Source organism: Coffea arabica, chromosome 6e, assembly GCF_036785885.1.
Source record: "Coffea arabica cultivar ET-39 chromosome 6e, Coffea Arabica ET-39 HiFi, whole genome shotgun sequence".
Taxonomy (NCBI): domain Eukaryota; kingdom Viridiplantae; phylum Streptophyta; class Magnoliopsida; order Gentianales; family Rubiaceae; genus Coffea; species Coffea arabica.
This window is the reverse complement of record NC_092321.1, coordinates 4,855,482-4,878,345: the sequence shown is the minus strand read 5'-3', so window position 1 is coordinate 4,878,345 and position 22,864 is coordinate 4,855,482. Positions and strand designations below refer to the sequence as shown.

General features: G+C 36.7%; 3 protein-coding genes across 10 annotated transcripts; 2 read left to right on the top strand and 1 right to left on the bottom strand.

The window, feature by feature from the left end:
- The first annotated feature begins 469 nt into the window (after positions 1 to 469).
- LOC113691708 (protein trichome birefringence-like 9) lies at positions 470 to 2,110 on the top strand. The gene is made up of 3 exons (XM_027209979.2): positions 470 to 926; positions 1,337 to 1,726; positions 1,855 to 2,110. The coding sequence occupies exons 1-3, from the start codon at positions 526 to 528 to the stop codon at positions 2,108 to 2,110; spliced, it is 1,047 nt and encodes a 348-aa protein (XP_027065780.2). The 5' UTR covers positions 470 to 525.
- Positions 2,111 to 2,323: 213 nt separating this feature from the next.
- Positions 2,324 to 16,213, bottom strand: LOC140003762 (uncharacterized). 6 transcript variants are annotated; one of them, XM_072054611.1, is made up of 20 exons: positions 16,061 to 16,213; positions 15,809 to 15,895; positions 14,378 to 14,858; positions 12,442 to 12,533; positions 10,682 to 10,846; positions 10,196 to 10,589; positions 9,846 to 9,964; positions 9,668 to 9,740; positions 9,367 to 9,587; positions 9,235 to 9,279; positions 8,661 to 8,715; positions 7,849 to 8,040; positions 6,835 to 6,935; positions 6,670 to 6,757; positions 6,020 to 6,169; positions 5,317 to 5,445; positions 4,072 to 4,242; positions 2,981 to 3,040; positions 2,790 to 2,899; positions 2,324 to 2,695 (listed from the first exon to the last, which is right to left on the bottom strand). In XM_072054611.1, the coding sequence occupies exons 2-20, from the start codon at positions 15,847 to 15,849 to the stop codon at positions 2,689 to 2,691; spliced, it is 2,694 nt and encodes an 897-aa protein (XP_071910712.1). In that variant the 5' UTR covers positions 15,850 to 15,895; positions 16,061 to 16,213; the 3' UTR covers positions 2,324 to 2,688. The 6 variants fall into 6 exon arrangements, 5 of the variants coding, with proteins under 5 accessions (XP_071910712.1, XP_071910714.1, XP_071910713.1 ...); XM_072054613.1 differs by lacking the exon at positions 16,061 to 16,213 and having other exon boundaries at positions 2,324 to 2,651; positions 2,742 to 2,899; positions 15,809 to 16,027; XM_072054612.1 differs by lacking the exon at positions 16,061 to 16,213 and having other exon boundaries at positions 2,324 to 2,651; positions 15,809 to 16,027.
- Positions 16,214 to 18,803: 2,590 nt separating this feature from the next.
- On the top strand, positions 18,804 to 22,753 carry LOC113691696 (nuclear intron maturase 4, mitochondrial). Of its 3 annotated transcripts, none has more exons than XR_011816766.1 (2): positions 18,804 to 21,764; positions 22,006 to 22,753. XR_011816766.1 is itself a non-coding variant. In XM_072054608.1 (2 exons), exon 2 carries the CDS (start codon positions 19,285 to 19,287, stop codon positions 21,574 to 21,576), a length of 2,292 nt encoding a protein of 763 aa, XP_071910709.1. In that variant the 5' UTR covers positions 18,804 to 19,105; positions 19,250 to 19,284; the 3' UTR covers positions 21,577 to 22,753. The 3 variants fall into 3 exon arrangements, 2 of the variants coding, with proteins under 2 accessions (XP_071910709.1, XP_027065762.2); XM_072054608.1 differs by having other exon boundaries at positions 18,804 to 19,105; positions 19,250 to 22,753; XM_027209961.2 differs by having other exon boundaries at positions 18,804 to 21,532.
- Positions 22,754 to 22,864: the final 111 nt, after the last annotated feature.

Genomic DNA, 22,864 nt, shown 5'->3' with positions numbered 1-22,864 from the left:
ACCAATCTGTCAACCGCCTTTAGCTGCAATCTAATGGCAAATTCAGTCCCATGAAACCTTACTTGTACGAGTAGTTTAAAACATGATGCAAGTCTTTCTTTGTCAACATGAAAAGAAATTTAAACTCCAGCCGACAAAGATAATTGCTTTTCTGCTTCTCATTTACTAGTACTTCTCAACCAGCCATGGACAATTAATTGTTTCAGAAAGAAACAGAGAAAGAGAGAGGTAGGCAAAGATGATGAAATCTAAAGGTTAGCAATAAAAAATAAGCAGTGCACGTTTAGGAAGAAATCAAGAATTCAGGACACGTTGAGGTCCACAGATTATGCTTTAAAGACATCAAATATTATGAATGATTATCAAAAGTAGGCGCCAACAGTCAAATAGATCTTTGATTACTGCTACTACTATTTTAAGAAAATCACGTCCATAAAAACTCCAACCTCCCACGTTAGTAACCAACAACAAGAAGTCTTCGACCCAAGAACTAAAATCGCCCCTCCTCCTTTTCATCCCCTTGTCATGGATCTTCAGCCCTCTCATCATCTTCCTAAAACACAACATTTTCCACGCCTCTCCTTTTCTCCAGTCATCTTTAAAAACCGACCAACCTCCCTTGCAATATTCTCTCTCTCTCTGCTCCTGAGTTGTATTATTTTCTTTACCATAACAAGGCCATTTCAGCCGTCATCTCTGCTTGACATTGGTTTGTTTTCCCAGATCCTAACCAAATATCAAAATTCAGCACCGAAAGTATGTGACTACTCGTATGGATCATGGGTTCGGGACGAAAGCTACCCGCTTCACAAGTACACAGAGAAATGTCCGTTCTTGGATCCCGGTTTCCGATGCCAACAGAGTGGACGACCGGATACAGGCTATCAAAAATGGCGTTGGCAACCACGTGCTTGTAATCTTCCTAGGTATACTTGTGCGAGATTCTAGCCTAGTTTTACACAAGAACATTAATAATAGGACACCAGTAGGTGGTGCGTGCTTTTACACAAGAACATAAACTTATTCTTGGGCGTTTTTTCTCCTCTCATCTATCCTTCCCAAGTCCTAACCCAAGGTTCCAATCATGTTTAATTGTCTGTCATGTCCTATTATCGATCATCACCATGTAGACCAACTGTATCGATAATAATGCTTTTCCACAAGTTAGTCTAGCAAATTAGAGCAGCCCAAGTTGTAATTTAAATTGCCACCTTTGAATCCCGTGATGCATTTAGTGCAATAAGTTCAATTGAATGCTATCATCCTTGTCATATGCATGAGCACAATAGCATATTGCACTTATTTGTCCTTCACTTTTACCAATGCTGTATTGCAGATTTAATGCGACCGACTTTCTTGACCGGGCCCGCGATGGAAGGATAGTTTTCGCCGGCGACTCCATAGTTAGAAACCAATGGGAATCCCTGCTTTGCATGCTTGCTCAAGGAATTTCTAACCAATCTACGATATATGAAGAACATGGAAGCCCGATAACAAAGCACAAGGGATATCTTTCAATGCACTTTGAGGAGTACAACCTCACGGTTGAGTACTACAGGGTGCCTTTCCTGGTAATCATAGATCGCCCCCCAAAAGATTCCCCAAAGGAAGTACGAGGTGCCATTAGGGTTGACAGGCTACATTGGTACTGTGCCAAATGGGTTGGAGCAGATATTCTTTTATTCAGCCCAGGACACTGGTGGAACGAAGATAAAACACTGAAGATGTACGAACATTTCCTCTTCTTCTTCTTCTTAAAAAAAATTCTTCTTCTTCTGTAACGGAGGAAGAACAGCAGAACTAGAACTTAATGGTTCTCCAATTATATTTAGAAAAGAGATTTTTCTATTTCAGGGGCAACTATTTCCAGGAAGGCGGCGCTGTGAACACCACCATCGATGTGAAGGAGGCTTTTGGAAAGTCCTTAATTACATTAATGTCATGGGTCTTGCAAAGCTTGAAGCCAGAACAGAGTTATATCTTCTTCCGCAGCTACTCTCCTGTGCATTACAGGCAAGTTAAAACCTACCTCACTGCCATCTCTTTTTCTTTAAGTATCTTATATGAAATACTTTATATTTATTCGTTGTACAAATTAATGATCAAATAATGTTTTTAGTTCATCCGAAAACTTTAAAAAAGTAGAAGACAGGCCAGGAATAGTACAACGATACGAGGAATTTAATTCGCTATGATAAGCAGCAGGACACTTTTTTCTGCATAATCTTCTCTTCTTTTGGCAATGAAAAGTAAAAATTGTACGCTGATACTATATTAAAAACATACTAAATATATATATATATATATATATGAGGAAAAAAAATTAAGCCCTAGAGGTGTTACTAGGGGACAAAAATGCAATTAAAAATTAAAAAATCTGATGTGAAATTACAGGAACGGTACATGGGATGAAGGCGGTCATTGTCACACTTTTGTATCACCAGAAATGGATCTGACCAAGCTCGAGAGTGAGCCGTTGAACAATTTACAAATTTCTGAGGTGATAAAGAAAATGGAAGATGCACAAATAAAGGCCCAGTTCATAAATATCACATATCTGACAGAGCTCAGAAAAGATGGTCACCCATCAATCCACCGTGAACCGGGCACTCCAGAAACGGCACCGCAAGACTGCAGCCACTGGTGCTTACCTGGGGTGCCAGACACATGGAATGAACTTCTCTATGCTCATTTACTGTCCAAACAATACAGAACCAGGTTGAAAACAAAATGAGCCTCACCTAAAAGCAAAGTGAAGTTCAGAGGAAAGATGTTCACGATGCTTTTACCTGGGCTTTTCATCAGCATTGTCCTTGGAGTTCACCTCATCCTCCATTTCCTTCACTTTCTCCAGCTGCCTCAAGAGATCTAACCTTTCTGGTCCATATGTGGACGGTATCTACAAGTGGGTGGCTGACTCAGGTTAGAGTCCACACATATATTCAACGAAAGAAAGAAGTGATAATGGCAGAGTACGCACCAGAGACGGCACGTATCTTTGAATTGCAGCCAACATAGCAGCATGCCCAACTGCGGTAACCTGCAAAAGATGAATTATGCACCAAGTTCAGGTTCCAAGACATCAAATTCAGGAGCAACAAACTCTAGAAATATATTGTCCTGTGAAAATCTTTGTCCTAAATGCACACAATACAAGGCCATAAACTCCATCATCTTCTCCTCCTAACCACCAAATCTCGCTTGTAAAGACCTCCACCAACCAAAGGATTGCATCTTGCGGCTAGTTCTTGGCAGGTTTATCTCAAAAGAAACAGCTATTCTTCTTCAGTAACATCCAATGCGAAACCATGATTTGTAGGAAATGAAATCTGATTGCCCCAGACTATAGTATAGTACTTTGTTTCCCTTTAATAATACCAATGTATGAGCACATCAGAAAACAATTGAAGATAAGATATCTATCGTTCACTCTGATTTGGAAAAACGTTCAAATGAGGGACTAAGAGAAAAAAAAGGAATTAGACATAAGAAAAATAATGTCCAGACCAATATAACCTAGTAATAAGAAGTTGAATAATGGAAAAATCTATCTAAAATTGCTTCATTTAGTTGCACGATATCTAAGATCTTTCAATTCTTTCACAATATAATACACACATAATTAGAATAGATTCATATATCAAGTGCTCGAGGGGAAAAAAGAAACCCTGAAATATGACTTGTATTAAGTTACTTATAAAAAATTGCATAAATTGGCCAGTAAAGTGCTTGAGGTGGAAAAGCAAAATATATATATATATGGATATTAGATTGTTTAGTTAAAATGTTCATGTTCTACTTTCATCTAGTTTATTTAGCAAGACAAACCGATAACCATAAAATTCGCATTTAAAGTCATACTTGAACAACCAAGGATAAACGCTACCTGAAAACATAGTTAGGGTTTCCTATAAGCTCCTACCTATTGTGGTTTATTGGAATAAGCAACAGGGTACTTCAATTCATATCAGTTTTCAATTCTAGATAATGTGCCAATAACAGTCACAGGAAAAAGGAAATTACTGACACAAGCTCAGACAAGACCAAATAAAAGTAAAATTAAGAGCTTACAGGAAGAAGCATTAGAAAGCCAATTGGAACTACAGATGCCAAGTCTGTCAAGGTTCTTCGAAGTGCTTGCTTTTCTTTCTCCGTTAATTCATCACCTATTACAACCCTCCTAAGCAGCCCCATAGCAGCAGCAACATCAATAGCAAGAAGTTGAGTTCCTTGCCAAACATCCTGCACATAGAGCTAATGGACTGAGGAACTACCTAACTACTGGGTTGAAAAGACAAGTACTACTATAATACTATTTAAGAACTCTTTCAAAGATGTCAGAACAGAACATCACAAGAAGTGTTTTGAAGCTTCATTAAGTGTCTGCAAATTTTTTTATCTTACTGCACGTAGTAAACTACATAGACAATCATAAAACTATGCAGACATAAGCTTCCTTCCTTCCCTTTTTTTTCTTCTCCTGACAAGTGCAACAATGTTTTGTACCAGTCTGCTTTTAATGGGCAGCTACAGAATTTATTATGTTCAATGCTTTAAAAAAGGCATTCAACTGAAACAGTACAAATGAATATGTCCACAACCCTCCCCCTACCCGAGATGCCAAGAACATAGTATGCTATGAAGGCCAATGCACTCAAAAATCGAAAAGGAAGTGTCTTTCTTCCTCAAAGGCACATGCACCTGCACCCCATGTTCCCGAATGAATGCTAATGTACAGAAACAGAGTCTGCAATCATTTGGAGCTTTTTCAAAGCATAGTCAATTTCTCCAATGGAAACAGTGCTTCCACAAATCCATTCATCAAAATTGCCACTCCTGCAACCGTCTTTACTGTGAGCAACATCCCTTATTAGTCATTCATTTGATGCCCAACAAGAGCCAGGTGCCATGTTCTACCATTCTTACATAATAAAGACTCCAGCCTTGGGGGCACTACAAGCATGATACAGGAAAGCAAGCTTGATTGATGTGGGGACTATGAAAATACTCTAAAAAATATTTTGCTATCGTATTTTGTAATCATTAAAGCGACGGTTACCTAGCAAAGAATAAAATCAAATACAGATGCTGAAACAACTTTTTCTCCTATGGCTTGGCAGTTAAAAGGTCTTCAAAAATCACACTAATAATTTAAAGGAGACCAAATGGAAGGAACAAGAAATGCACTCCTAAAAATAGGACTTCTTTCAATTTCTTAATACGATAAATTAGGTCAATTCAACCCAACTTTGTGTGCCACATACTCATGCTGAACCACATTTCTCTTCTTGGATGCATAGAAATTGACATACATACCGTGCTAGTCCCTTTTAGCTTATCCAATGACTTTTCGATAATGCTTTCCTTCTTCTGAACTCGAACCAAGTTAGGGCCTTTAACTTCATTTCGCTGGCTGAAACTTTCATCGGTTGTCTGAATATCTTCCTGAAAGCAAAGATTAAATCAATCTTTAAAAGTCACATCATTTATGAGTAACCTCAAGGATGAGAAGAGAGAAATTCAATACTATGAGACCATCCACAACATAAAGTCAGTTAAGCAACATGGACATAATTTCTATTCAAGACCCTATTCTGTAACATAGAGTAAATAATGCTAGTCTTGAACACAGCAAACACAATATTTTCTTGATCTATCAGCAAAAGTTGTCAAACAGAAAGGAAACCATAACAACTGTATTCTACTGACAGCAACAGAAACAAAATTTCTGAAATTTCTGTTCCCATATTTTATCACAATCAAAGAAGAAGTTGGGCCCTAGAAACAAGAAGAAATTTGTGGTTAAAAGGGGGAAAGAAGAATAGCACAGAAATTAAGGTAAAATGCTACCTACAAGTGGGTCAAACAAAATAAATTCCTAAAACATACCAGTTAAGAACAATAGATAAATGATGAAGAATAAAGCAACAGAACAACCAAAAGACGAACAGGAATCAACAGAGTACAGATACACAATGGGGAATTACATGTTAAGTACCCACTGAATGTCAAAGGATACCTCTTCATATTCAGACCGATCAGCACTCTTTTGAACTCGCTTCTCCAGTTCTATTAGTTCATTCCTTAGGAGTTCAAAGCGTTGGATTTCATTTGACTCTGAATATGAAGACACGGTGCCTGCAGTTCTCTGTTCAAAGCATTCATCATCCTGCATTGGGAAAAAAATAAATAACCAGTAGCTGAAAGGAGAGACAGAACTGTTAAGCACAATTTAACGGTGATTTCAGTGCAGAAGTGCCCATACAATTGGTCTTTGTCCATTAAAATTTCTAGAAAGTACAATGCTAGTAAACCTTACACAACGACGTGTCCTCATCCAATTTCAAAATTCACAAAATAACCTTTGTTGAGGCCCCAGTGAGTATATATAAGTACAATTAATTCTGCATGAATTAAGTAGTGTAACTATTCACTGAAGATTTGACTAACAGGTGGAATATCTGGGAAAGCTCTTCTGGAGGATTTTTGCTGACAGGCTCTAATCCCTTCTGCTTCCCATTACGTTAGAATTACCTTAGGGCAAGAAATTTAGCTTGCAACCTCTAAAGATCTACTTCAATTTCAAAGATTTTTGTGGAAGGTAGCATCTAGAGAGAACAGAAAACCATAAAGCGTTTAAAAATGGTAAAGGACCACCATAAAGCATACATTTGCATTGGCCATTGACATCCCAAGGTCACTGGATTTGTTTGAGGGGCGTACTAGGAAGCTCCACAATCCACGAGGTTTACTTACCCTGAATCAAGAACTCTCAATCAATGGCAGAGAGTGGCATGAAGGTTTATGAACTCAAAATTAACAGAAGTCACGTACCTGCTGCCACTATCTCTATTTATACTGGCCCTCTTGCTGGCTTTTCCCTTAGAATGCTGTCTCTCATTGCTAACAGAAGATGAATCACTTGCATCACCCTCCTATCTTAAATAAAATACAGATGATAAGAAAGAAGTCCTAATAAATAAAGTTAAAAACAACTCAGATCACCCAAACAACAAATAGAAAAAAATTGGTGTAATTGACATTAAGCGTGACGTAGCAACAAAAAACATTGACACGTCTAGACCAAGCTAGAAACGAGGTATCATTCTTTATCAAGTACATTAGAACTTGCCTTCAAGTCATCTAAGGTGCATAAATGACATCATCTTCTCTCATTGGGCAATTAACCTTACAAAACTCCAAAAAACTAGGTGATAAAGCCTTTATGCAACAATTTCTAATGAAACTCAGTAATTACTTTGATTAATAGTAGATAGGAGAAAATGTTGCAATTGACTAGGGAAAGTACAGTGGGAATTAACAGGCTGCAAATATTGCAGCAGATGTCACCAAAACAAAAAGTTCTTTTGACTATATAGATTTAGTTTGAAGGAGGGGCCAGGATAAGAGTTGAAAGGGTGATAATAAGATCTGAGAGCTTCTATATCAAACCTGGGGCCAAAGAAATATGTCAAGAGTCAGTTCTCCTCACTTATAATCCCTGAATGCAAAAGATGCTTCAAACAACCAAGAAGAGTCAAATGACTCTTAACATGACTCACAGAAGTTATATGACTTAACAATCTAATGCAAAAAATTTGTAGATTCCAAAGACTTCTCTTAATGTTACAAGTAATATGGATCCAGATTAAGAAAACCTTAACTGCTTGACTTGATTGGATATCCATTATGGCATATGCTCCAAATCAAATTAAAATCCTAAACAACTGAAAACACGATTTTCAAACTGCGACGAACGCCAATTTGATAATGCTAAAATGCCCTTGAAAAAAGGCTAGTGGTATATTTTGCTCCCCAAAAGAAAAGCAATAAAATGGTAGCAGAAACCTGTTGTAAGGAAGCTTCCTTCGCCCTGAAAGATGCCTCAAGAAACTCAGCCTCTTTTTTTAGCCGCCTTATCCGCTCAAGATCAGAACAAGCAGCTTTGAGATGCTCCTTCCCAGAAGTGGAGCTTGACATATGAAGCTCCTGAAGCAATCCTTCCAATCTCATCAGAGCTTCTTCAACACTTTCCAAAGCCTAGTACAAAAACCAACAACAGCATCATCAAAGTGCTCTAAACAATACAAAATAGGCAGATTAACAGAGGCAGTGATGAAACCGAAACAGCAATCAGTTTCTGTAAGATCAATGCTTGGCAAGATTGCAAATGCTATAGGTCATATAACGACCACCAGATGAAAGGTGCATATCTTTCATCATCTAATGGACATAGATATGTGTTTATTCTGAGGGAAAACCCCCAATTGATAAAATAACTCTCATAGTATAAGATTGCTGACATATTAAATACTGCTCCAGAGGAAGCTACACCTAGAGTTTATATATCGTTTTGCAATGGCCAGAGGCTCCCCAATGAATGTTTCTATTCTGCAGACTGAGTGATGAGATGTTAACTTAAATCCAACTGAATCAAATGCAAATAGGTATTCTACCCAGCTACAGATGGGGAATTGCTAAAAAGTAGTGGAGAGACACGTATATGGGGAGAGGGAGGGAGGGAGGGAGAGAGAGAGATGAAGGGAGGAATTGCTAGTTTAAAATCATTTCCAATCAGAGAAAACTGAATGACACACAAAAGTTTCCATAGAAAAGAAACAAGCTTACAGATAAACCTAAATGACAAGAAATGAAAGTACCTTATCAAAGGAATCAGACTCTAGCTCGGTTGGTGAATAAGTTCCAGATGTGGTCCTGTCCACTGACTTATTAGTGCATCAAATTATCTAATTTGGTATCAATACTATTAACTGATTCTGCAGAAAAAGTTGGCTCCAAATAAAGCAACTAAGTATCTGGGGAAGGAACAACATATTAACAGGAAGTGATGGAGGCGAAAGATTTGGAATCAGACATTAACAATAATATTTTGTCTTCTTTTTGGGTGTCAAAGTCATAGCAAAACAAACTTCAAAGTAGCAACTACTGTAATACAAAGCACCCTATGCAGTTATTCCACTGTTGAATACACAGATAGAAACCAACACTCGTTAGTTTATCTCTTTAAATGAAATCTTATTCCTAATCATTCTATTTTTTTCAGGTTTCATCATTTTTTGATAATTCAAACTATTTCTTATCATCTGAAACCAAGCCACAATGTATTGCACTGTGCAGGTTTTCCACAACCAGAAATTTATTCATCATGTATATGCCTTGTATGAGGGTATGCACACTAAGATAGGGAGCCAAGTCGAGGCCCATTTGACTTACTTTTGTATACCTAGTTCTTCCAAACACACCTTCAACTTCTCGTGCCTGAAACAATGAGAAAAGCAGAAAATTTTCCAGATTAATAATTCTAGACACAGTTTTAAAATTCAAAACATTGAAAAGCTCAAATACCCTTTGGAAAGAAATCCAGCAGCCTTAACATTGGAAGGATTTTCCAGCCATTTACTGTATTTAATGAAACTCTGGATCCAATGAGAGCAAACATCCAATGCTAGGGGTATAGCTTCAGGATTTGGAGGACTTTCTTCCTTTCTTTTATGCCCCATATTGCGTTTAAAGCTATTACTACTTCCTGGGTAAAAGGGAAGCCAGTCTAGCTCTTCACAAACAACCTGTAACATAATAAACGTCTGTCAGTTTAAATTATTCTTAAACAAAATTTCAAAAGATATATTATGCTTAACATGCTAACCTCCACATACAGTTGATAAGAACTTATAGATGACAGCTGAGGATAATATAACACACTTCCCCCAATCAGATACCTGATTCATTAGAGTATATATATATATATATATATATATATGTCAACAATTATGATATAACCACAATTTAAAACAAAAACAACTGCAACTTAAATTCATGTATACCTCATAAGTTCTTCAATAGGTTCATCAACAGAATCGAAACCGTTTGCAGAAAGGAAGGACTGTGTGCTTCTTCCTAAAGCAATGAAGAACCCAAATATGGCCAAATCCCTCTCTAGCACCTATGCAGTAAATTATAAGAAAAGCTTATACCTCTTCAATAATAAGTTCAATGGCTCAGCAGTAAATTGAAGCACTTTATAAGAGTCTAATCCCATAGAAACAACCATAGAACAAACATAAATCCAGAAAGTGTCATACGTAAGCGAACTTTCTACCCTACAGAAATGTTATGGTGACCACCCATTTTATGTGTTCTTTTAAACGCATAATTGAAAAGCCAAATTGCTAACCTCAATACTTTCACATGTTGTGAGTTTGGACCATATCCTCTCCCTATCAATAGCTTTTTGTAGCTGCTTCTGTACAAGACTAACCCAAAACATAACCTCTTCAGTGTGTCGATCATTTTTTACTCTATTTGCTGCAGCACGAGGGCCAAAATGGACAAGAAACTCTCTGCGGAGACCAATATCCTTCACGGAATGATAAGCTTGACGGATAGGCACAAACTCAATCAGCATGTCCATCAATCTACCTGTCGTGTCTGGCATACTGGAGAAGAACTGTGCACAAGAAATTTTAGTTGGGCCAAGCTTCATAATTGCTGCAATGCAACTCAATGCAAGCATAAGAAGTGACAAGTCACTTGCATTTTCCGAAACCAGAGGCATTACTTTCCCAGACCTTAACAAAGAAGAGAGCAAGAACATTATCAAGTATATTTTGTGGGCAAATGAAATGTTCTTTAACATAAATACAAAAGCCAAACTACATACATTGAAGTAAAAGCAGAAAAAGATTGGTCCTTCTCAATATAGTTTACAAAATTGCTGACAGCAGCAGGAACTTGCTCCATCCAAAACCATTGATGAGCTTGAGGTTGTTTGGCTGATAATTTATTATTAATTACAGCCTCCAATGCCGCAGATTGCCGCAACAAACTACATTCAAGCAACTATAACATATTGAAAATCAAACATAAAAGAAACCAGCATTGAAGAAGAATGACGGATTGACATAGATTATTCGTATTAAAAAATATACTTGGATGTGTCAATTGCGTGCTCTCTTTCCATCTAAATACAAATGCAGTGCAAATAATTTAAAAAAAGACAGAAATCCAGAAAATTGCTTTTTTTTAAAAAAAATTATCTAATTACCCAACCAACAGGGAAAAAGATCAGGAAAGTGAAAAGCCAAAGGCCATATCATTAGGTCCTACTAACAAGTATGTAGTCAACAAAACCTATTTTCTCAAGCTGATAAGTCAAATTTATCACAACTAACAAAAATGAATCACAAACACTTTCATAAGGATTCCTTCTTCTCAATCCTATACTATCGAAAGTACTTCTTTAATTCATGCATATAAGTTAAAACATATATATATATATATATATATGACTTCTATACCTAAACCATGGGCTCATTTCTCTCGATAATTCCATTTTTAACCAGAACTAAAAACATATTGATGCTTTTATTCCTCTTCCCAGAATAGGTAAGTTGATGTTAACACAACAGAATTCAAAGTTGATTTTGAATTGACTCTCATCTACTCAACTCCTCCCTGCCTCTTCTACACCTTCTGCTCCCTTCTCATTCCCCCTCTCTGCCTCCTCCTCCCTTCTCCCCAACTTTACAACCAATGCCATCAAAACCCTCCTCCCACCCTCCCTCTTGACCATTAATAGCCCAAAAAAACAGTTCCAATTAGTGATTACACAATCTGGCAGCCATGACAGTGAAGGGCTGGTAGACACTGGTGATGGCAATGGCAGCAAGACTTGCCTCGGCAGTTGCAGCAGTCACCCTACTCAAAATTCAGCTTTTGTGTGTGTGTGCACGTGTTTTATACTGATAGCCAAAGAAGAGAGAGCAGGGTTTGATGGCAATGGAGGTGGGTTGGTGAGAAGGATGGAGAAGGCGGAGATGAGGAATGGAGAAGTGGAAAAAAGGAGTGAGAAGGAAGGAAACGACACAGAAGAGGAGGAGAGCAAGGAGCTCAGAAGGGGAGAAGTAGAAGTCAATATTGTGAAAATTGCCTTCCTTATTTCGGGAAAAGGAATAAAATCATGGATATTTCTTTAATTTATATCCAAAATGATGTTAATAAGATAAGTTACCCCCAGACCTCTCTTCCTTTTTTGTTCCTAGAACTGACTATTTAGCTTTAAGGAACTGTGGGAAGAAAATGAAATGTAAAACCTTCCATTTCTTACGGAACTGGAATACTTGGAACTGATAATTATGAAATAATGGTCACAAACAAGTAATACACATGAACAATATCAAAAAAAGTTGGAAAACAAAAATTTTAAGTACTCAGGATATTTCAAAAATTGCCAAAAGTAACACTTAATTTTGCTAGCAATATAATTTGTTAGGACTCACAGAGACAACTGTAGTAAATTAGCTAAAGCAAAAATAACAAATCAAAATGTTAAAAAGTAAAATGCAATTTTATATTCTTAAATCTCCTTGCTTTCATGAGCATGTCACAAGCTTGGGTTATATGACAGTACAATCTTCATACCTCCTTTGGACAAAAATATTAATATCTCTGTCTCTTCCATCTCCTCGAGATGAAATTTCACTTGCCGCTTGCAGTAGAGAATAAACTGATGCCTAAAGAAATATATTAACCTTTAGCCAACCTAACCAATAATAAAACCCAGCAAAAGGAAACAAAGTGAAATCTTCCAGATATTCAAAACCAAAGATAAGAATATAAAAAACCCCCATATCAACCATCTAGTTACACTCAGATGGAAAATGAAAAAATGCTGGAAGACAGCCTTAAACTATAATGTAGATAAAGCAAGAAATTTTTTGCTGCTAACATTTTGCTACCATAATAGAGCACCTCAGACCTTTTTCTCCAGCTTTTCAGCACATGCATATGTTCAAACTGCTAAAAAGGGGAGGTAAACTCATTTTCAGTGACAGAACTCATTTGCAATGCCAGTGTGCTAGTCTTATTAATAGAAAACAGCCCCCATCCCCAAACCATAGCTTGAGTTATTCCCAGTCATCACAAAGATTATCACTACAATTTGCTGTGTGTCTAAGATGAAGTAGAAAACCATTACTCTAAGTGGGCTTAGAGTTTAGTGACACATGTCCCATAATTGCTTCTTAGAATTTAGTAACACATGGCCCAAAATCGCTTCAACTACATTACATTTACCAAAGAGACACTTCTCCACTCATTCTGGGATCTGCACTACTGAAACTTGTAAGTGTGAAAGTCAAGACTGAAATGACATTCTGCGACAAAAGCTAAGAATATATTGGTTTGGCTTTTTTAGTTTGACCAAACTCCAACACAGGCTACAGACTAATAATAGCAACTAAATAGCTGCAACTCATTTTGACAAATAATGAAAAAGTCAAAAGACTTTCCACTCCATCTGCCCCAATTTGTTTGTCATATCGGGAAGTTGCGCTACTTTTTACATGTAGACCGCAAAACACTTCTTTTTTTTTTTTTTGCTTCCTCTTCTATCCCTAGTGCTTCAGTGGTGCAAAATTTAATTAAAAAAAAACACGTGGGTCAATTCCATTAGTAACCTCAAAGTGCTCTGAAGCATTCCGCACATGGATGCTACAGTTCACATACATGTCGTGACAATCGCATCCACTTTATTCAAAATTCTGTGCCAAAAAGTAAAACATGACACTATGGGGCCACAGCTAAGATGTTAAGCTTCTGATTTTCAACGTGTGTAGGGTAAAGGAGAAACGCATACAAGATGTTATTTGCCATTTAAGGTAAGTAACAATAGAGATGGATCAATAGAAAGCATGACAGTCTCAATGGCATGTAGGAAGTAATAACAACTAATTGTGTGGTGTAACAGCGAAAGTAAATATGGGCTCATGCATCATAGAAGACATTCCAAAACAAACCATGAGCTTTGAAGATCATATTTCTTGAGTTCCAGAAGAGAAACTATAGTATTACACCCTCAAAAACACGAGTAACAGCCCTTTTCTTTGGATTTGATCTTTCTAAACAGACAACAGTAGCCTCTATTGAGATGGAAAAAACTTGAGCATCTATTGGTATCCCAGATATTAAAGACCAAGTATGTAAAATGCTGCTAGTAGCTGCATGAACGATGCACTTGTTATCATACTAAAAGCAGCAGGATTATAATAGTATGGCTTTAGTAAATACAATGATAGAGATTAGAGCTCATTTGGAGCTGGCAAAGTAGAAATCTGCCAATTTGGCTTCATCGGCTGGGAAACTCACTGGCAAACCAATAACAAGGATTGGAAGTAACATGATTACACCAGTAGTTGCAGAAACAGATGAACTGACTGAAAGGCAGTTGGACTAGCAGAAGGCAATATTGTCTCCAGATAGGACGACCTTTTCCATGATTATGTAAGCAAGGTTGCTTAGAAGCTCAAAAAAAATATGGGGGAAAAAAATAAATGACAAGGATATTCAGTGGAGTTACCTGGTAGGATAGTTCCTTTATCCAAGCAGTCTTGTCAATACCAATCCATGCAGTTGAGAACCATGAAACTTTTGATGATAGGCTTTGGTCTCTGATAGCAAGTTCAAATACCCTAGCGGCATCATGTAATGATTGGACCAGTCCAGTACTACAGTCTTCACCTTGTAATGACTGATCAAGTTTAACTCTCAATTCCTCAACTTCACCACCAGCACTTGCTCGAGGACTCCCATTAACTGTCACCCCATCATCTGCAGAGGCAAAGGGTAACAGGAGTCCACTTCTTCTTGATCTGGAGAAATTTAGAGTATGTCTCCCAAAATCTGGGAAGCTGTAGTTTAGCTTCAGATTACCATCATCCAACAAAGAAAGCCTCAAACCACGTCTCTTCTTCCTAAAACACCAGTAAAATGGCTGGTGATTGAAGCTAACTACCTTACAGTTTCTAGATGGTTGAACTGAAAGCCATGGATCTGGAGCGCTGCAACACGGCAAATACAAGAAGAATAGCAAACATTAGTGAGAAAAACTGTATAAAATCACATTGAATCCAGAGAGGGGGGGGGGGACTGCAGATGTTATATCCATGGCACCTATTTAGCCCATAACTGAGAAGCATTAATTTTATGGCACCACGAGAGAATGTCCAGCATAGTCAGACGTTGCCAGATTGCAGTGTCAAGTCTATAAGTTGATTTCTGATATACACATCAACTGGTTTTCTCATTAATGAAGCATAGACACTACGCATACTGGTAGAGCTGTCACTGTGGTCCCAAACAACCACTGTAAGAATCGGCCATATTGTAGTAAGGAACAAGATGATGAAAAAATTCACCAACAAGGCTATGAGCTCGAGGTACCAACCAATAAGAACTTCGCAAAAGTACGTTACATATAGAGAAAATAAATCTTGTTCAATCTTCAATTGGTAAAAGAAGATGTTCAAGTGCAAACCAAGTTACAAACATGAAGAAATACGCTAAACAGCAATGTAATTTTGCAATAACATTAGTCAGACCCAAGCATACCTATTGAAGCAATGTTAAGGCACATTTTATCATCCCAGTATCCAGTTAAACTGTTGATCTGTCAAGCTTTGAAGATTAAGCTACTTGATTATATATTTATGCATCCAAAAAAAAAAAAAACCAGTCTGGTGTAGAGTTGATCATATAAACCCTTTCACGCCACCCACCCTGAAACCCTAATACCCTTTCTTTTTATCCTTGACTAACTTCGGACCTGCGACTAGTCCTTGCTCCTTAAATAGTATAAACTAAACTGAGTAACTGATGATCAACGCAACAACATGCGTACAATATGAAAAACAGCTTTAACTTTGTCAGTAGCATGTTATACAATAAAATGGATAAAAGAATTACAAAAATAAAAATGAAAGTAGAAAGTGATTGGAGAAAAGGAGATAACCTTGAAGATACGAGGCTGCGCTGATGCAATATGAGTGGCATTGGAGGCAAAACAGTTAGTCAATCTAACGTAGTTTCAATCTTGATGCTGGACAGAGTGAAGATGGAGAGAAAAAAAAAAAACGGGATCCAATTAAATTTGGTGGGAAAAGTTTCTCTATGTTACTGAAAATAGGTAATAAGTGGAGAAAACAAATGTCGACGTGGCTGAACCAAAGCTCTATCCGTACTCCGTAAACGTGGGGAAACGTACCATCACAGAACTCTCGAGAGTCGAGACATCGTTTCTCTGTCTTTCTCGGGCCATCGCTTCTCTCCCTCCCTCTCATCTTTTTTGTGGGCCATCGCTTCTCTCTTTTTTCACTTCTCAATTTTTTGCCCTTTTTACATATGTCTGCCGCAAACAATAGCCTCCCTCACAGTTTTTATTTAGCAAATCAGCAACTTGTGGTGATTTTAAGTTTAGATCGGAGTTTAAACGACTTTAATCAAATAGAATATCATGATGTTCCAATTTATTTGATTATTTTGATAAAATTTCAAATTATGTTCATGTTTAATTTGTTTATTAATCGAGATGAATTTAAATAAATTTTTACTTAATTGAGATTTGGATAATTTCAACTTTTGATCCGTAAAAGTTTGAGAATTTAGCAAATACAAAATGGTGTTTAAGATTGACTTGAATAGTCAGTGAACTAAATTCAAATAAACTCTTAATAAACCAAATTTTGAGTAGTTTAACCCAGCATTCATCTCTGAATTCAACATGGAAGCTATATGACATCGATCTATTGCATCATAATACTTTACTTTTAATTTTTATTATGTGTTACTTAATTTCATTATATAGTACATGGTAAATTGGTAAAAATACCTACATACAATTTACTCAATATTTTTTTAGCACATTTTTGGCAAATGATAAACTAAACTTTTATTCCCCTAATAAATATTTTTCCTGCAGCAACTTTTGTCGAAATGACAAGATTATTTCTATAAGCAAAATTATAGTACTTAATTTTGAAAATGGCAAGAAATGATTGTGGAAATAAAATTTGAATTGTGACGATAATAGCATTGCAAATCTTAATGCTAGTAATGACAGTAGTGAGTTAAAAAATAAGGGAGGCCAAATTATAGTAAAAACAATAATGTATAGCAATACAAGAGTTGGTTATTTTTTCTTTTATTTGTAGTGGTATAAACGAGTTTAAATGAACTAAATATTATAGTATTTAAACTTGTTTAATTATTTTGACGAGTTTAATTTTGTTTAAATTTAATTTGTTTACTTTGCGAACCTGGCTTGAACCAATTTTTATTGAGACAAACTCGAATCAAGCTCGAGTAATTTTAACTCTTTACATGTAAGTTTCAGTTACATGCGTATCAAGCCAAATTTGAGAAAATTTTATCAATAAAAAATGATGTTCAAATTCGGTTTGATTATCAGGTGAACGAAACTTTAATAAGCTCGTATACATCGAATTTGATTTGAATATCAATTAGATTTTTTTTGAGTTTTATATATATTTATTATTTTTCCAACCCCTACTCACGCCTTTTCCGCCCAAACACATAATTCGACCCTTCCCACCTCAACACATGATACAGGTTCGAATCCATGTGACGGTGAAGAAGATTCAGCGTCTGCCCTCAATCAGGTTTCAGTGGCAAAGTAAATTATTTATAGAAAAATCGTTTAAAACGTCCCTCACATTTTATAAAATAATTTTTTTTGTCCCTCATTTTAAAAATATATTTTTATATTCCTTATAAATTTACAATCGTCAAATTTGATTCCTATCTAGATTTTCAACTAGTTTTTTGTCTGAATTCAATACGTGTCTTGCACGTGATCATTTTTAAGGATAAAATTGTCCAATCAAAATTTATACACTCTGATTCATGTTCTTTACATTTCATAAAATAAATTTTTTTGTCCCTCACATTTCATAAAATGAATTTTTTTGCCCCTTACATTTCACAAAATGATTTTTTTCATTTCTCATATTTTACAAAATAAATTTTTCATCCATCATTGATCATGTGTAAGAATAATTGTTTTAAAAACTCATGTATATATTTATTTGATTTCATCTACAAGAGTTTAAAAACTTTGTTAAATTTTCATTCATGTTTATTTTATTTTCCTCAAAAAGTGAAAATAAAGAAGATATTTAATTATAAACATTATCAAGTATTTATATCAAATTAGATTTTGGACAGAAAAAATAAACAATAAAAAAGTATGACAAAAAGAAGCAAGTGATTGACACTTTCAAATTTTAAGACTAGCACAAGGCAAGAAATTCAACTGTTGGTCTTAAAGGTGGCAAGTAAAAATTTCAAATTTAAACTGCAATTTGTTAACAAGACTACCGAATTCAAATTAGAACCGATTAATTAGATGGCCTTATTACACAGTTCAATAAAACGAACTATTATCAAAAGAGAAAGGTTACAAATATTAGATAGATTCATATGGTGAAATTAAATAAATATATATATATTGGATTTAAAACAAAATTATTAGATTTAAACTCATGTATATATCTATTGAATAGCATGTATACAATTATAATTAGTCTGTTTAGGTGAAATCAAATACATATATATTACACGCTATTCATACTATTCAGGTGAAATCAAATAGATATATACATGAATTTAAAAAAAAATTATCTGTACATATAGTCAATGAGGGATGAAAAAATTGATTTTGTGAAATGTGATTAAAAAATTAATTTTGTGAAATGTAAGGGACGAAACAATTCATTTTGTGAAATGTAAGAAACTATAAATCAAATTATGTAAATTTTAATTTGACAATTTTATCTCTAAAAAATGATCACATGTAAGGTATGTGATGAATTTTGGTAAAAAACTAATAAAAAATCTAAGTAGAGATCAAATTTATAAAGAACGTAAAAATATACTTTTAAATGTGAAGGATAAAAAAAATTATTTTATAAAATGTGAATAACGTTTCACATGACTAACCGCAATCTTACAGGCCAGAGCCTTCTCAGAAATACCAATCGCTAAATGCTAATGCGACGGAAGTTTCAGTTTAATTTTGCTGCTTCTCAAGCCTTTCCTCTCTCCATTCTCCACCAAGTCCCCGGCGAGTCTCTGCCTCCATCACTTTTCCTGCAGCAAGGAGCCGTAAACTGGTGGATGCTGAATTTCCACCTTTAATGCTTATCTCCTGCTTGATGATATGCCCCTCAGAAAGATGTTCTCTTTCCTCAAGCATGCCAAGATCTGTGCAACTTTGAGCTTCTACATTTGGGTATCTCACCTTGGCCATGCATTTTTCTTCTTGTTCCTAGATTACCAATATAAAAGATGTGGCTTAGGTTGTCTCATTTTTATAGAAAAATCTGCTTTACAAAACGCACTATTGTCCTGCAAAGATTGCAACATTTTGTTTCAGAGAACAAATTCTCCGGGGCAGCGAGGCCAAGTAGAATGAGGTTCGTGGAGATTTCATTTTATTCAACAGCGCAAAGGGTAGTAACTGATGGCGATGATAAGAGGGGGAGAGGAAAGGGGACACTAGCTATGGACTTAGCTTCTTTGGTTGAAGAATCTTCCATCATTGAGGAGAGAAAGCCCAGAACTCGCATGGGGCTCATGAGGATTCTTGAGCTTCGTATTAAAAAGAGGGTCAAGGAACAGTATATAAACGGCAAGTTCCGAGACCTTATGAGGAAAGTCATTGCTAATCCAAAAACTCTCCGGGACGCTTATGATTGTATCAGGGTGAACTCTAACGTTGACTTGACAACGGATGGGGACAATTTGCCTTTCGAATCCATGGCAGATGAGCTGTTTAGTGGGAATTTTGATGTGAACGCCAATACGCATTCCATATCAACGAGGGGGCCAGATAAGGAAGTTCTTGTTTTCCCAAATGTTAAACTGAAAGTGCTACAAGAGGCCATTAGGATAGTATTGGAAGTTGTCTATAAACCTCACTTTTCTAAGATTTCACACAGTGGTCGAAGCGGGAGGGATCATAAATCTGCTTTAAGATATATTAAGAAAGAGATGAAAGATACTAACTGGTGGTTCACCTTGCTTCTTCACCAGAAACTGAATGGCCGGATCCTTAATAGGCTTATCTCTGATATGCAGAATAAGATAGAAGATCCAGGCCTTTATGCAGTAATCCAAGACATGTTCGATGTGCAGGTTCTGAATTTGGAGTTTGGGGGGTTCCCTAAAGGCCATGGTCTTCCGCAAGAAGGAGTGTTGTCTCCAATCTTGATGAATATTTATCTTGATATATTTGATCGTGAAATTTACAGGATGTCGATGAATTATGAAGCTCTTGATCCAAAATTGGCTACCGAGGATGATGGAACACACTCAAACCTGCGTAACTGGATTAGGAGACAGATGAATGGCAGTATTGCAAAAGAATGCACTACTGTGAAGAGCCCTATCATCAGAATACATTGTTGCCGCTTCTTGGATGAAATTTTTGTTGCCATTTCAGGCTCCAAGGACATTGCTCTTTCATGCAAGTCTGACATCGAGAATTACTTGAAGAATTCTCTACACATAGAGCTTGATCACACAAATGTTATGCCATGTGATGGTCCCCATAGTGTCCGATTTCTTGGAACTTTGATTAAAAGAAGTCTGAAAGAGAACCCAACAGTAAGAGCTGTCCACAAGTTGAAGGAAAAAGTAAAGCTGTTTGCTTCACAGAAACAAGAGGCTTGGGATGCTGGGACTGTTAGAATAGGAAAGAAATGTCTAGCTCATGGGCTGAAGAAGGTAAAAGAATCTGAGATAAAGCATCTAGCTGACAAGACCTCGATTTTAAGCCAAATTTCCTGTTTCCGTAAAGCTGGTATGGAAACTGATCACTGGTACAAACTCCTGCTGAAGGTATGGATGCAGAATATTAATGCTAAGTGTGAGCCCAGTGAGGAGTTGATCTTGTCTAAGCACGTTGTGGAACCATCCGTTCCACAAGAACTAAGAGACTCCTATTATGATTTCCAGAAGCATGCCAAAGAATATGTTTCATCAGAGACAACTGCTACTCTTGCTCTTCTGCCTAGTCCTAATCCACCAGTATCTCCTTTTATCACAGAAATTAAAGCCCCTGTTGAAGCCATAAAGAAGCGTCTCATAAGATATGGATTAACAAATGCTGATGGATTCCCTCAAATGTGTCATATTCTAATTTTACAGGATGATGATCATATCATTCATTGGTTTTCAGGAATTGTTGGCCGGTGGCTTAGATGGTATAATGAGTGTGACAACTTTAATGAGGTTAAGCTTATTATATCTGGTCAAGTAAGGATGTCCTGCATCCGAACACTGGCTGCAAAATATAGAATACATGAGATTGAAATAGAGAAAAGGTTTGATTCCCTACTCAGCAGAATTCCTTCCACCCAAGAGGTAGAACAGGAGATAACTGATGAAGCTCTTAGTAATGACGACACCTTGTTCAACGGAATGTCTAATAACAGTCTATGTTTGTTATCTTTGGCAAGAATGGTAAGCCAGTCGCGACCTTGCAACTGCTTTGTCATGGGATGCACGGTTGCTGCTCCTTGTGTTTATACTCTTCATGTGATGGAAAGACAGAAATTCCCAGGCTGGAAGACTGGATTTTCAAGCTCCATCCATCCTTGCCTAAATAGGAGGCGAATTGGGCTGTGCAGGCAGCATTTAAAAGATTTGTTTCTTGGTAATATATCACTTCAATCTATTAATTTTGGTGCTTGGAGGTGAAAATCCCGGTATAGTTTCTTCTTAATCAGTGGAGTCCCCAGCCTATAAACAGCCCAATGCTTGAGAAAGGTCTTTAACATACGCTCTAGCGTGAAGACTACAGTAATTCTTCCTAACTAAAGTAGAACTGCAGTAGATGGATGACAGATTGTTCATGCTATATAGTAGTTGGACATGTTAACTATAAGGTATCTATTTCAGTTTTGTCTAATTGGTTGACTTGCCTGATGTTCTCTGGTCTGTTCAGTTGTTCTTACTTTAATTTTATTGAATAGTTTCTCTGCCAAATTATCTCACATGAACACGAGCTCATTTCAGTATTGCCGACTTTTATATCACTATTCATTGTAAATAAGAGAACTCTGTTACGTTGCTGTAAAAGGAACCGGGATAGGTGGTAGTACTAATTTGTTTTAGCTTTTGTTGCAGAGCTCTGAGCAAAATTCTTGGCATGCTTGAAACCCCTGGAATTTTTCACCCTTTCTTCTTCTAACGTGCAACTTTGTCTTGGAGACCTTATGTCATACTATTTAGGATTGAAGAAGGCATGGTAAATACAAAGAGTAGTGCTTTTCAGAGGTTGATAGGTACGGGAACGTAGAAGGAGCATGATACAACGGAGGTAGCCAGCCAAAGTGGATCCAGACAGTCAGACACTGTTTTCCAGCTCCAAGACTGTCATGCACGGATAGAGTCATACAAGACTGTCATGCCTTTGTATGAAGTTTCTACATGTCAAAAATTTGCCTGATCAGCTGATGTTGTTGACGTTAATCATTTCAAGTACAAGGTGAATGTCCGCCACCTCCCCATCGATCAAATTTTATTCGCATTCAAGCTGCTGAAAGTGGAATTGCTTCATGAATAACGTGGTGGATAGATACCGAAGAAAGAGGAAAAGTCTATAAGTAAACTTGGGCACCCTCTGTTACTTATCTAAGGCGCTTCCATAATACCTGATAATAGTTATCAAAGTAGCCATTTCTAGAATGTGAGTACTATGCATGTTCTACTTATTCCACTTTAAATGTAATATCATGCCACAATATGGAGATCCGGAACTTAAAAAACAGAGACACATAATTCCGGCAAATATGTGGTCGTTCGGTGCCATGCTTCCCGTTCGTGGATAGGGAAGAAATTGATTAATTTGCTTCAGCACTTTGAAGCATTGGTAGCTCCCGTATTACCCTTTGGTGTTTCAGCATGAAAAATGTAGAGCGAAAATCAGTACATTCACATCAAGCCTCTGCTTCTGATTGCGTAAAAGTTGATATTAGAAAATCAG